Source organism: Phasianus colchicus, chromosome 1 (assembly GCF_987193195.1).
Source record: "Phasianus colchicus chromosome 1, bPhaCol1.hap1.1, whole genome shotgun sequence".
NCBI classification, from domain to species: Eukaryota; Metazoa; Chordata; class Aves; order Galliformes; family Phasianidae; genus Phasianus; species Phasianus colchicus.
Window position 1 is genome coordinate 39488748 of NC_143436.1, and position 15400 is coordinate 39504147.

The following is a 15400-nucleotide window of genomic DNA, read 5'->3' on the forward strand; positions in this document are numbered from 1 at the left end:
CATCTTCTTACATGTGCTTAAAATTACTGTAAATAATATCCAACAAATTATCAAGCTTTTGGAGTTTTTATGTGGCATGTGATGCCTAGATAACCATGCTGAATCATCTTGTTTAAGCTATGTATATCCAGTATTTCAAAACTTGGCACTATAGCAAAGAGACTGGAAGAAAGGAGAATAAAGTACCACAGAATGTCCTAACAGTGTAGTGTGTTAATTACAAGCCAACATGGTAACAAAAACCATCCTGTTCTGTAATTGCAATTGTCAAACTCATACAAAAAGGCCTGATAACCTCCCTCTGCTCTCCTGTTGGAGACAGAAATACAAAAACTTGAGGCCAGACAAAGTCTTTTTTCAGCAATATTGCATTACTTTCAAAACAAAACGACTGCAGTTTTAGAAGATCAGGGGAAAGAACAGAAAATTAGGTGTATAATTAAGCTAATATGATCAGTCCAGATGTATTTTCTCATTCTGCCTCTCATCTTTGCTTGAGAGGTGCTACCTACACCTGCAGTAGCTAAGTGATAGCCTGTTTCATGGAAAGAATGCACAATCTTCTTGATTTATTTATTTTTTTTAAGTGCCTTTTGCAGTTACCATATTCGAATTCATTGAATTTTATGTGCACAAACCCAACTAATCTTGCTCTTTGATTACACCCACAGGTGTAAACCCACTCCTCTTTTAACCCTGTTGCAAATCCTGTCAACTTAAATCCTTTTTCTCAATGGCGTATTGCTATTAATATTCACTGTTGCTTCGGAGCCATGGTGTATCAGGTCAATATTTGCTCTCTGAGAGTGTCAGTGTGAGAGGTGTTTTAGGTAGAAGTGGCCCTGCCTAATTTCCTGTCTCCATTCCTCTTGTTTTTCCCAAATACCTACAGTTACTGTATTAGGGAAATCAGAGAGCACTTTGCATACTTCTTCAGAATACGTTTTTATGCGCTGTTGTGATCACTGTTATTTCCACATAATGAAACATGCTAGATTTCTTAGGGGAAAAAACCATTCTTTCTCCTATATTCTTAAACAAAGCCATGAGTCTTGGTGTGGAACAGGCGTGTTTCTTTTGTTGCACTTACTTTTCTACCAACCATTTCTACCCAATCCCTGACTGTCAGAAGACTGGGGATGTGATTAGTCTGGAATAGCTTGAGATAGCTTCAGCTCCTTGATGATAGTGAAGATGTTAGTGAACATCTTGGTGATATTGAACTGGACTTAAGTTCTGATGTTAACTCTAAATGCAAACCCTATTAGCGCTTATGACCATATTACAGACTGTTAAGGTACACAAAGGTAAACTGGCTTAGGCTAGTAATAGAATAGGCAAGATATGACAACGGGTGCTTATTTCAACAGTATTAGCTGATCCCTTTTCATGTAAAGACTCTTTATCAGGTTAATTAAAATATTAACAAAATCTTCTTTTTTAAAATGTAAATTCTGTTTAAATCCACTTTGACTTGAAACTTAATACACAAATTGTTAGAATACAGTACAACTTTTTTGTTTCAGTATAAATAAATAGTACAAGTACAGTAATCTGTTTGGCAGCTTTCTGATGTGTAGGAATTATCTGAAACACTCCCGGTCTGAGGAATCTGCTGACCATATGATCAACAGATGATCTTATGACATAAATCAGAGCAATGCTTTTTTAAAGTTGAACTTATTTTAAGTTGGCCTGGTGTTTGGATATGAATTAGTCCAGGCAGGGTCCAGTTCCAGAGTCAATCTAAGATACACTTTTTTGTGAAGACTTGATTGTATTCAACCTCACAAACTGTGTGTGTGGTTCTTAATGATTCTTTCTGGTGAAATCCTGGAAAAAACCTGTGAAGTCCATGAAGTTGAATCTGAGAGGTCTTTCTGAAATATAAATACGTTCATATTTTAACTGTCAGCTTTTAGCCATCTTTATTTCTATTACAATAAATAATATTGTTTTGTTTAGGCTTGTGCTGGTAGCTAATTGGAACCTTGTTTGAATTATTCATACTTGATTTTTCTGAGTTTATCTGGAATTACACTGGGTAGTATACCATCAACATTTCTCTCTATGGAAAAAAATAACCATAAGAATTTTCTTTGTCTCAGGGTTTGCGCGCTGTAGTATTGAGACCTATTTGTATGAGAAATAAATAATAGGTCACAAAGCTAGAAGGCTACACTTCTGTGTATTCTATCTGCACAAATAGCTTGCTCCCAGTCTTATGTTATCTTTGGCTTGTCATTCACAGACTTGTTCAGTAACTCCTCCCAATAATGTAAGTTAGCTTTTTTGTAGAAGTTTTCACTTAGTTTATAGAGAGATCAGCAACCCCAGTTCACAGCAAACATATGTGCCAGGGTGTCTTCACAGTTCTTGTATATAGGAGGCCTCTGTTAAGATTTCTTAGCATAAACAGCTTTGAAAGATTGATACTGCTACATTTTACAAATTAACCTATTTGAAGATATGTGGCCCCTCCAAATCCCAGGAAACGCTTGTTTTTCAGATAGTATTGACTATATTTTATAACTTGAAAACATTTGGGTAATTATTTATAACACTACTTCCTCCAGCACTTCACTCTTCATTGACTACAATTGGAAGTGAAATGACAAGCAATGTTTGTTCAGACCTTTTACAGGCTCAAGTATTTCTGCTGTTTCTATTATAGCTTTCGTTAAGAATTCAAGAGAAATCCTCATCCTACTGAATGTAAGAGCAGATGGCCCATTGCCTTATAGGTGCTTATATTTTTCTTGACTGATATGCCAAACACAAGATCTTGTGAAGAATTTGGAAAACATTTCCCATGTGTATGATCATATATCAAGAGATAGATAATTAAGTAGCATGTGTATGAGCATATTAATATATATTTATCCCTAATATTTATTTTTATTTTATGCCAAATGGCATAAATTACAGTGCACAGGTGCACTAATCCACTAGACAAAGTGTAAGCCTGAGTCTTTCATAAGATATTTTCAACCATATGAACTATACCTGTAGTTTTTAATGATTTCTTGTTTAATTAGAATGACTTTATAACATGTGATATTAATTCATCATTGACTTTTTCCTTTCTTTTGAGGTTTTTTACCTTAAGATTTAGACTAAACATACAGGAAAATTGGTGGTGTGTTATATTGTTTCCTGCATTGTTCCCCAGGGATTTTTGGTTCCTGTAGGAAGACCAGCCACATAACTTTAGATCTACAGAAACCTCTAGTCTGTACTTTCAGAGGTCTTTATTAACAAATAGTTGTATCACTGTTATTCTGATTACTTGAACTTTCTATAAATATATTTTCAAGGTAATATTAAAAGTATATCTAAGAAAAACATCAGAATGTTTATGAAATCAAAAGACCGGAAGATATCCAATTCTTGTAGTCTTTCCCTCACATGCTGTAGCACTATAGCTTCTCCTGTAGTCAAGAGTGAAATGTAGCATGAAGTCCAACAGGATGGACTACATTTGCAAAACTCAAGAGATGCACTGAAATTCTCCATAGTTTGTACATTTACTTATCTTTGATAGAGTTAATTCTTTCACTGTCAGTAACTGCCTTTACTTGCAAAAGCTGCTTTTTTTGATGAGCTAAATGAAGTTACTGTATACTAAGTAGTGGTGAAGGAGAGATCTGGAATGCTTGCAGGGGTTTAATTATATGTAGTAAATGAATGCTCTGTTGTAGACTCTCTTTTGAACTAATGGAGAGAAACAACTCTGTTTTAGAGAAGTGTGCACTTTCACACTGCCCTCTAATTTTCTGAAGCTGCCACGCTCCATAAATATTTAGACACTGGCACCTTGCTGACTTAGAAGCATTGCATAACTGCAAAAGAAGTTATAGACAGGCTTGCTAAAGTGATCGTTTGCTTAAAAAAAAAAAAAAAAAAAACCAACAACAAAAAAACATGCTTAAACAGAGTCACCACAGAGTCACCTTTATCATTATGTTAAAAAATGTCCTCCTAGGGTAGCATTTAGCTACAGTTTCATGTTCTTAGTTTATGTACAGGGATCTTTCACAGTGCTCATGGCCACGTGTCTCCAACGTGGAGTTGGAGCACCAAGATACGGTGTTACTTTTGAGACCTTAGAAGAGAATTCTTGCCTAGTCTTTTCCTTTGATACTGGCTGCTGTGGAGTCATGTTTTAGGTTTCTAAGAAATTTGTGCAAGATGATGAAATACTCTTCGATGGCTTTCTGAATCCAGAGCCAGGAGCTTAATCAGGGCCAAGTCCAGCACTGTGTTCCAACCAAAAATCCAACAATTTCTACTCACTGTTTCTCTCACAGCAGCACAAAATCACTTCACATATGGTCGCCGTATTCTGTATTCTACAAAATACAGTGTCTGCTGTAGTGGTGGAGCAAATGTAGTGTAAAACACAGAAGGAAGAAAGAGTAAAAAAGGAAATAAGGAGTAAAAAAGGAATAAGGAAAGCAAGAATGTACCACTGCAGATAAGCAGAGGAAAATTCTATGTTTTCTTAATTGTTTTGGGGGATTTGTAGGTTTGTATTTGTTTGCTTTAATGTATTAATGGTCAACAAATGTTCATAATCATGTTTGGGCACCTTAAAAATAAAATAAAAGCTTTACTAGAATCATAGAGTATCTGAATTAGCTATTGATTGTTGAGATATACTAATACAGGAAACAGAAAACAGCTTGCATTTGACATTACCTCTCACTCCAAGCTTTCAAAGCATCAGATTAGGGGCAATGTAAAATATCAAAGTGACCAGCTGTCACTTTGATATTCCAGACAGTATTGACATATATTGATATATACTAAGAGGAATCCATTTCCCATTTTGTATTTTCTTAAAATTAATACACACCCCAGCTCATACTCTAACCTTTATAATGACCTCATACATTCTTTTATCAGCAGGTCAGTACATATGTCTGTTGAATTCTCCAAGTATTTGGGACATTAATTTCCTTTACATTTCTGACTTTACTGTTCGTGTTTAGTGTCTGGAGTGCATACTAGAAGAATTTAGTGTACGTGTTCCATCATACTTGTTAAAAAAAGGAAGTGGAAGGTATTTCAGTTTTAAAGAACACCATTGTCTTTTTCTCAAAAAACAAAACAAAACCCTAATTAAATAACTTCAACATCATTTCCTAAAAATTTTTGCCTGGGAGGCCTTTTACATACCAGTAGTTATTATACTCTAAGGTAAAATTCTCCCCAAATGCCTCCAGTAAATCACTTTTTAATTTGCTTATATGGTCAATGCTGTGTTTGGAACAGTTTTTTGGATTGTTGTTACATAGATCACTGATAGCTATTTTCATTAAATGCTCCTTAAATTTTTTTATTGCAAGTAACAAGTTTATTAGAAAACAAGCTGAATCTGTATACGTGTCAGTGGATTTTGCTTAACACTCTGAAACATACAATAATTTCCACAGAAAAATGGAATGTCCCTTGCATCTGGGTGAGGTAACTGGCCACGTGCAACAGCAAGTCAGCAGAACACACTTAATATCTCCCAGCAGGACTACTAACACCTGTTTCACCAGGGTGGGTTTTCAAATTTACACCACCCTCTAAACTTAACATAGTCTTCCAGTACAGTAACAAAAATGTCTTGCCATGAACTATCACCTCAGAAACTCATGGGAAATTAACTATCAGAACAAGAAATAATGTGATTTCTAAGTTTCTCTTCTTTTTTGTTGGAGAGTTGACTTATCTCTCAATTTCCTCTAGTTTCAATTTTCCCCATTTCATTTGAGTTCTACATCCTGGTGAACCAAGTATTCATGGCAAATTTCTCCCATCTCAGTAGCTGCAGGTCAAAGGAGCAGTGCCACATTCAGCCTGCCATACTAGCAGCTTGTGCAAAGACTAATATATCTTGAAATTTGAAGATGTTTTTTAGTAGAGTCAATGTCAGTTACTCTGCATCACGTGTTTTCTGATACCTTTTTCTTCATGGTTTGGAAAGAGGAGGGCTGCTTCAAAAGCAGTGCCTCCTATTTTATGTTGGCCCGTGACATCAAAGGTGGATGTTGGTGGTATGGCAATAGAGTTGGAACATTCCCACGAATATTCTGTTACATGCTGTTGTCGTGTGACAGGTCTGACAAAATGGCATCTGACATGGAAGGGCATGTGAAGCAGTAGTATGACACTAAATTCCTTCATATGGAAAAATGGCACCATTTGACGTTCACTGACACTAGCTGGATGTTTTTGAAGACCAAACAGTGGATGTGAGCAGCACGGTGAGGCTGGAAGTGGTGCATTTCAGCAGTGGTGATGGTCACCTTGAGGCACCTCCACTAGTGAGGATGCTACAAGCACAGCATGCAGGCTCTTGTTCATTGCTAATAACAGTGCACAGCTAGTGGTGGTGGCTGTTGTAAAAAATGTAAAATGTGGCAAGCTTAGAATTTGCTCTATCAAATAGTGTTGTAGTCTCTTTATCTGTTGTAGTTTCCATGGTAATAAATAGAAGGTGTTGCTTTTAGAGTGACCTGTGTATGTGCCAGTACTCTCTGCTCTTCTCATGTGTAGTTGTAATGACACTAATGATTTTCTTAATAATACATGCAGCTACTTTGCAGGAAATCTTGATGGAAGCATGAAGCTTCAAGAGTTTCATTCAGAAGTCATAATCTTTTTGTATGAATGGGTGTTATTTTTCCTTCTGGTACTTAAAGGAAGCTTATAAACAGGTGAGAGACCAACATTTTACAGAGCCTAATAATGATAGGGCAAGGGGAATTATTTTAAATTAAAAGAGGGGAAATTTAAGTTAGATGTTAGGAATAAATTGTTTACTCAAAGGCATTGGCACAGGCTGCCCAGAGAAGCTGCAGGCCCCATCCCTGAAGGTGTTCAAGACCAGGTTGCTTGGGGCCCTAATCTAGTGGGTGGCAGCCCTGCCCACTGCAGGGAGTTGGCACTGGATGATCCTTAAGGTCTCTCCCAAACCGAGCCATTCTATGAATATATTAACGCATACATGAATAACTATGCCCATCTGTATATATGCAATAGACAAGAAAGCAGATGCCTTACATTCAGATTGTCAAACTAGTTTGACTTGTGCAGTATAAAAAGAAACCAGTCTGCGTGCTATAGTATAACTGTAATACTTGGGAAGTTAGCTCATAGGAGTTTATTTCCCACTGTTCCTTTCAAGATCTTTATACCCTCCTGTTTTTTTCTAGCTATAGTAGAAGTGCATTTGCAACAAACTGTTTTTCCAGCAGGACCTTCCCCTTTGGAACACTAAGAGTGAGCTACTGTGGATAACATAAACGAATACAGTATAGTGAAAATACTGCATGCATTCTGTAAATACAATTTCATGACAGTTTTTTATAGGTAAGAGGAATATCATCAGCTGTGGTAAACTGAGTGGAATGCATGGCATAGAAGGTTTTTCTTTTGATGATTTAGATTATTTATTGGTACTTTAAGAATGATTATAATAAATCTTACGATATGTCAAAGAATTATGTATTGTCTTCTTTATGGAGCAGTGAATTTTGTCCTGCAAAATGCACACAATGAAAGTTATTAGGGAGCTTTTATATTTTAATTGTATTGTATTACTATTGTATTACCCTTTAAAAAATTTCTTAAGAGGTGTGCAGAACTTCAAGTGTGTCAAACATCTGTTTTCATGTGAAGAATAATAGGGAGTTCTAAATCATGAATATTGTTATAGAATCTTAGAATGGTTTGGGTTGGAAGGGACCTAAAGATCATCTGGTTCTAACCCCCTGCCATAGGCAGAAATACCCCCCACTTGATCAGGCTGCCCAGGGCCCCATCTAGCATGACCTTGGATGCCTCCAGGGATGGGGCATCCGAAGCTTCTCTGGGCAGCATGTTCTAGTGCCTCACCACTCTATTATTTCTGTGATCATGTAAGAATTATCTCCCAGAACTGCTGGGAACGGGGCATTTGAAGAATGGATAGGCAGATCAATAAAGACATTGGACAAGGTAATTCATTTTGCTATACCTGCTTTAATCTGGAATGATACTGTACCTCCTCAGAATAAACCAGCTATAATGGGCATTTGGGCCCAACACTCAGCTTTACATAACAATAGTATATGCAAATACATACAGTGAAAGCATTATGTTAAGTAGAATACCATGTAATGTTTTCAGTTATCACTTGTTTGAAATGGAGGAAGTACTTGAGTTATTATAGTTCAATTTTTTGGTGAAGAAAATATTGGATCTTCATCCATTTTGCACACAGCAAAACAGCTCAATGCCCACCTGTTTATGAAATCTAGTTCTTATAAGCAAGCTTAGAGAGAGAACTGAAGATAAAAATATGCCAGTATGAAACTGCAAATATATTCTCATTATATCTCTGTTGTAGGTTTCTAGCCCTATACTTTAAGGAGAGACAGAACAGGAACACAAAGTAGTAAAACCAGCTAGTTTTAAAATAATAATAATAGTAATAATGATAATGAAGGAGTAAAGTTACAAGACAAACTGAAAATCTAGGTGTTGCCCACACCACAACTGAATTGTCAGCAAGTTGGACCACGTACAGCGTATGACTCAACTGAGAACAGAAAGTGAAATAAACTTGTCCTTCTCAATCCTTGAGAACAGGTTTAGGTGCAGCAGGTTGTACAAGGTTATAAATTTGACCCAGTAAAAGATCTTTTAGGAGTTTTTTATTTAATTGTTTTTACTTTTCATTTTTACTAAGTATCTGTGAGAGTATATGTGACCAGTTCTCATTCTGCACCACATTATGTAAGCAGTGATGACAGTCTAGGCCATGTCCACCTTAAAATATTTTTGAGTCCTCCAAAGCATTCCATATAAATAAGTCTTCATGGACAAATTCATATTGTCCCTGGCTCAGGTGTGGACCAAAAATGCTTTTATCTATGCATGAACATGTCTTGGTTGCTTGCTTGAACCTCTATTCTTTATACAACCCACAACTAAGACTAGAACCAAAATTAAACTGAGACTAAGCCGGTAGCCAAAATTTGAAAGCTGGTATGTCCTCTTCCATATTCCATGCACGCGATAGTCAGGCATACAAGGTGGATCTTTGGAAAATGCTTTTCCATTTTTTCAGTTTAGTCATCAGTACTGTTAATACTCAAGAGTCCAGGATGCTCTCTGTGTAGCCTGAGTTGGTTTTTTGTTGCTGTTGGGTTTTTTAAATTTGTTTTTAACTCTACTAGTACCGCATGGGGATGAGGGTGAGCTGTCTTGTAACAATACATTTGAATCCATTGACCTCCCTGGATCTTAGTGATGAGTATCCATAGGAATAAAAAAAGAGCGAAACACAGCTCTTAAGTCAGATGAATACTCTGGGGAAATTTAGATAGAAATCTAAAATAAAGTGTATTTCGAATACATTAGAAATAGAATATGTCGTAGTTAATCTCAAATTACTTCTTCTCATTATTGGTATCAATATTGATAAAATCAATAATAAAAGGAGAAAAAAAAAAAACAGCCTGACCTCACAACAAGTGCTGAAGAGTTTTATGGTCAAACCCTTTACAAGGCTTTATCTGGGGCTGTGTATTGTGATTCAGAAGTGTAAAGCACATGCATTGTTAGGGAAGGTAGTTTGGGATTAAGTGCTTGCTTACAGGAAGTACTGTTTTATTTTTGTGTCTGAAATAATGAGAGATTTGGTAGCATATAGGTATAAAAACATTGTTACAATGCATGCTGTTCTCCAGGGTGACAAATCCTGCTAGAAGCAGGCAAATGACAACTCACATCTGTGTCTATTAGTTCTCCTAAACTGTACTGTCATAAACTTAAAAAGAATTAGTCAAACCAAGATATTTTTCAGAGCCTCTTACAAATACATGAAAACATCCTGCTGTATTAGTCATCATTACTTGTCTTCTGAATATCCCACAATTAAATTGATGCTGGAAGTGAAGAAAGCGTTTTCTGCCAGACAAAAGAGATGAAAGCTAATCTTGGTAACAGCAAAAATAATTATAATAAATAGACATGTTCTATATGTTGAGTCACTGGTGAGCAAAATCCCGCAAATGATCTCTTCCTGTAAGTCTGCTGACTGCTGGGTATTAAGTGCTACTGTTCATCTACACGCAAGTCCCAAAGTCCGGTTTAGTGATTTATTTCTATCAGTAAAATTTCAAATACCTACAAGTCAAAAGCAGATTACCTAAGACTATAGTATGTAGTATGTTACAGAAGATTTGAGATGTGTCTTTTTTATATGCCATATAGTGTAATAACAGTATGCAATTGTGCTATTGCTGCTTATTTTTACATAATCATTTAAAAAATAATCCTTTACAATGTGGGTGTAGAAATATCTTGGGATCCAGTAGTATTTTTGGTGTAAGTATTTCAGATGAATTTTTTCATAATGCTGTGTCTGTAAACAATATTTAAAGCAATTGATTTACAAAAGTAGCTAAATACTGTATAAGCATAACATAGTAGCCTTAATTTAATTAGCATAAAATAGTATTATATCTAGCTGATGATTCTCCAATATCTTGATTCCTAAATTATCATCCTCTTAGCAGTTTCTCTGCACCCATGAAGTTGAAGCTACCTTTCAGAACAGGGCAAATTATTCTTCAGCTTTGATAAGGAAGTGATGATACAATCAGGGGTGATAGTTTTGTTTGCCTCTGAAAAGCAATCTCATGTAGTAGCGATTGACTTTCAAACTGGTTCACTGAATAAGTAGGTGGACAAATCTACATGTCAAGGAAATGGTACTACATTGCTAATCTACCTATTCTAATTTTTTAACATTTTTAATGTGGCAAATCTGTTATTCATATCTTCCAGTCTTTTAAGTTGAGGGTAGAAAATAAGGGACTTGGAACAAAAAATGTTTTGGATTGATAGTGAAAAACTGTTCAGAAACAGCCTGATCTTGGAAATATTTAGCAGAACAAGCAAATTTGCACTTTTGATTTACTTTCTATCTCTTGATACATTGGATTTTGAATCTGTTTAACCTGAATTCTGTACTGGGATGATCTACATCGTAATTCTGATGGTGCTGTTTGCACTAATGGGAGCATCATCTCTGTTGTAAATGGGTGCTGTTTGAAAGCAAAATTCATTACAAAATTGTGGGCAAACATCATGAAATTTGTCTGGTGTCTGTGTGAAGAGTAACAAAGCAAAATCCATAGTCCTTGATGTATTAGCAGGTAGATTTCTATATTTGCAGTGTTAGCACTATGAAGAATTTAACCCAGCTTATAATAATGCCACCACTAACGACTTAAATAAACACGGACTTCAGGGATTCATACCACTCTTGATTGAAACAGTATTGACTGGAAGCTTCTTGAAATCTCTTAGAGCTTTTGTGATTGAAAAATTACTCTCATCTGTGGGTAAGTTTGAATAAAAAGTGTTTGGTATTTCTGGGGTTTGAGTTCAAAGAATAACTGTGGTTTGCCAAAGCAAGAAGTAGGTAATTAAAGCAGCATTTATAGGCATACTGAAAGCTTCAAAATGGGACAACATTAAGGCTAACTTCTTCTAGAAAACTACTTCTGGAAAGGAAAGAAAGTGAAAATAATCCAGAAATGTATTAATAGATGTTTCACTGAATCTCCTAACAGATTCTGAGAGTTGTGTAGTAACTGCAGTTATTATCAGAAAACTGACTGCAAGAGTTATGTTCTGACATTTTCTGTGTGCTGTGTGACTGTGAACTACCACGCCAGACTTGCTCTATTCACAAACCAAAATAAGACTTCATTATAAGGGTAATACTGCAACCACAGTCAATTGTCTGAAAGTTGGCCTCTGCTATTACTTCATACAGCACCACCAACAGGAGTGATTTTGGACTCAGGGTTTCTATTAGAGTTCTCTGGGTGAACTATGAAGCAAAACAGAATTTGCTTTGTAGTTTTCAGTATATTGAGTCATCATTGTTAATAATGATGACTACATTTGTCAGCAGGTTTAAGAGATGTGTCTTCAAAGACACATACAGTAGATGTTGACGTGTAAATTAACCAGGAGCCATTTCTATAGAATATTTTTCATCCTAAGGTTTTGGCTTACTATTTACTAAATATTTAGTATTGCAGATAGCTATTGAGATGTTTTCATAGTATTAGTACTTTACATAATACTATGTACTATGGTATATGTACTATAGTACATAGAAAATAAGGTTTTGTTTATAGTTAAAGTCTCCTGAAGTATGACAGAGAATACATGCCAATTATGAAAAATGTTAGTTATGCTAGCAGGTCTGCTAGGGAACATTGGTTTGCATATTTGGATGTGGGCACTACTGACTCTGGTCTAATTTTTTTTTTCTTCTCATTTGATTCCCAGTATTAAGTGGCAGAACAAAATTTCCCATCTTTGAAGTAGTTCATTCTGCATTATGGCTGATCTGAAATTTCAAAGAGACACAGTTATATAGCTTATATCCAAAGAAATCTTCACTTCTTTTAAATTCTTCAAGACAGGAAAATTTCCATTCAAATTGTTTTCTTGTGTAGTTGACCTTTTTTAAAGGTTGAGCAGAGCTATCCTCATCATGTGTATTATTTTCATGACTGATCCAGGGGTGTAGTTGGAGGTCAGGGCTGAGCCAGCTCATTTTCTTGCCATTGCTGTCAGGAGTGGTTTAATCTCCCTGTCCCTCCTCTTCATCTGCCCTCTCCTCCCCACGCTATGCCTTACTCAGGCTTGGACTCACCCTCTCCTCCTCTGATGCCTGTGCTCATCAGTCTGCATGGGAAACTGGAGTGACTAAAATATGATTGCTTACTTTGCTGGGTGAGTTTTGTGTGCTGAGCGAGCTCCTGGTGCGCTCAGAGAATCATTGAAGATCAGACGAGCTGGCAGCAGCAGGGCTCCACACCTGGGAGGAGAAGGAGGAGGTGAGGAAGAAGTCGATCTTCCTATTTTTGATGCAGCCTACTTTCAACTCACTTAGGTGTATCACATCATTCCCCTTTATGAAATGATCTAGTTTGTTTATCTATTGGACTATTTGTTTATTGATTTTTAAGATGTGAAACTACATCAACATTTAAGAAAATCACAGAGTTAATGCCTGAGCATCTGCATTTACATTGCTTGACCAGAACTGGAATAATCCCATTGATTTTTATGATGGTTATTCCACTATTCCAGCTGTACGAATAAGTGAATGCTGCCAAGCTGATGGAAGAAAGTTTGATGGCGAACCCCAACTTAAGAGTAACTTTAATTACAGTTAGCAGCAGAGTTGTATTTATTTTTTTTAATTGATCTAGGAGAGAGCTGATTATTTCCTATAAATGGTAGTATGTCATTAGAAATAGTTAACTTAGTGTAGGAAAATACTTTTTTAAAGATACAGTTACTAATGTTTTGGAGTTTGTTATGCTTAACAAGCACATATCTAAGAGCTTTTCAGATGCTTGTGTTTAGAAGTAGTATCTGTGGGTCAAGAAAGTCTATGTAAACTCATAATATATATTCCAAGGGTCACTGTTAAAAATAATGTTTCTATTCCTTTTATCTAATAGTATTCACTGAGGATAAGTGTTGAAGTGCAATCGTAGAAAGATAGCCATAATAAAAGGCCTTTCTCTCAGGTTAGGAAAGATACTGTCAACAATCAAATACTTTTTAGTCAAGGAGTGAATTTAAACCTCATGCTTTGAGGGCTGAAAACTGATGATAATGAGACATTGTAAAACGTGAACATTAAAATAAAAGTAACAGCATGGACTTGATCTACTGCAGGTTTATGGGTGTGGTGCTTGGTGCTTGTTTCTTTTAATATTTCCCAATAAGTATTTTAATTATATTGTTAAACTTTTTATTTCTGTGATCCCAATTACATAAAGTAAAAAAAAATCCTTCAACCTAAAAAATATAGTTTTAAACTAAGTCCATGTAAGGCACTTGACACAGGACATCGCTCCACACAGCATAATTTTGAGCAGATAAGAATATATTGAGTCATACAAAGTTGTTAGTTGAGAGGTGTTACCCTTATGCCTGGTATTTGCTTCATACATCCTGAAAGGGTGTGGGAAATCAGTGAGGGATGGTCATTCAAATGAACCTTTTGGAACATTCTGATCCCTAATCTGTGAAATGTAGAAAGCTGGAAAGAGTTAATGCTGTGACTAGTCACTGTAGAGACAGAAGTTCGATCCTTTTATTGGTCTATATTTGGGCTAAGTTTTCTTCCCTTTCCTTAAACTGTAGCAACTGTAAAATTCATCTAAACCATCAACTGAAATCAGCAACATGTCTTTTAATAAGCAAGCACTTTTCAGAGATGCATAATCTTTAAATAAATTAAAATTATTTAGAATTATATTTAAAAAGAAAAGGAAAATAAAACATTGCTCTGACATAATCTTCACAAAATTCTACATCATCCCAGGGAAATACCTTTGCTAAAACATTTGTTGGATGCTTTTGATTTCATTTTTCAGCTAACTCACCCACTTCTCTAAACATATGTTCAGTGTCTAACTCTCTGTGGATGCTTTCATTGCTGTTTGTTTGCAGTGTATCAAATCCAGTTTTATGTTAAGTAGATGGGTTGCTGATTTGCCAGCATGCCATTCTGGATCGGGCATTTATGAATTGTTTTTAAGCAGCAAAGTGGACAATGAAAGCTTTATATCAGGTCCCTAATTAGGAGTAATCATTCTTGTTAAACTTTGGTAAAGAGCTGTAGAATGCAGTGAATGTAAAGTATTCATTCCTAGGACATTTCTTTTTTTTTTTTTCCCTACACTTTAGTACATTCTGTCAAATAGTCTTACGCTGCTTGTTATTTATGTTCATATTGCAGATTGAGAATGTTGATGTCTGCCTCAGCTTTCTGGCAGCCAGAGGTGTAAATGTCCAAGGTCTTTCTGCAGAAGGTAAGAGAAATTGATCATCAGAACAAATAACTGGATTTTTTTTTTTTTTTGAAAACTAATTTTTTTAATAGAAATGATTTGTACCTCTGTACCAAACTGTAGCTGTTTTGAACAGTATTCAAATACTGATTACTGATAAGGATTGAGAGAAAACTTTAATTTTCTATTGAAATTGAACTAAGGATTTTAATATATTTACAAAACTTCAGGCAATCTTTACTAACATTTTCATGTTATCACCAAAATGTCAGATACAGTTTTCCCCAAGTACACATTTTGTCTTCTTCATATATGGGTTTCAAAACAACAAACATAGATATATAGGAATCTTGCTCAGATAAATAAACCCAGGGAAGACTGTTTAAGAGCTTTTATTCTCAGCAGTAGTGTTGTCAGGATGCATCTGAAATGTATTGCATAGCTGTAATGTGCTGTATTACATGAAAGAAAGAACGGTCTTGCTGCTTATATTATAGCTCTTTTTATTGTCTTAATCAAGT

General features: G+C 35.7%; 1 protein-coding gene across 6 annotated transcripts in view; it reads left to right on the forward strand.

The window, feature by feature from the left end:
* The window catches only part of NAV3 (neuron navigator 3), a 258341-nt gene that overhangs the window by 90812 nt on the left and 152129 nt on the right, over positions 1-15400 (forward strand). For all 6 annotated transcript variants that reach the window (XM_090139108.1, XM_090139109.1, XM_090139114.1 and 3 more), the window contains exon 4: positions 14828-14900. In XM_090139108.1, coding sequence (XP_089995234.1) covers positions 14828-14900 — 73 coding nt within the window. The remainder of the gene's footprint in view (positions 1-14827; positions 14901-15400) is intronic.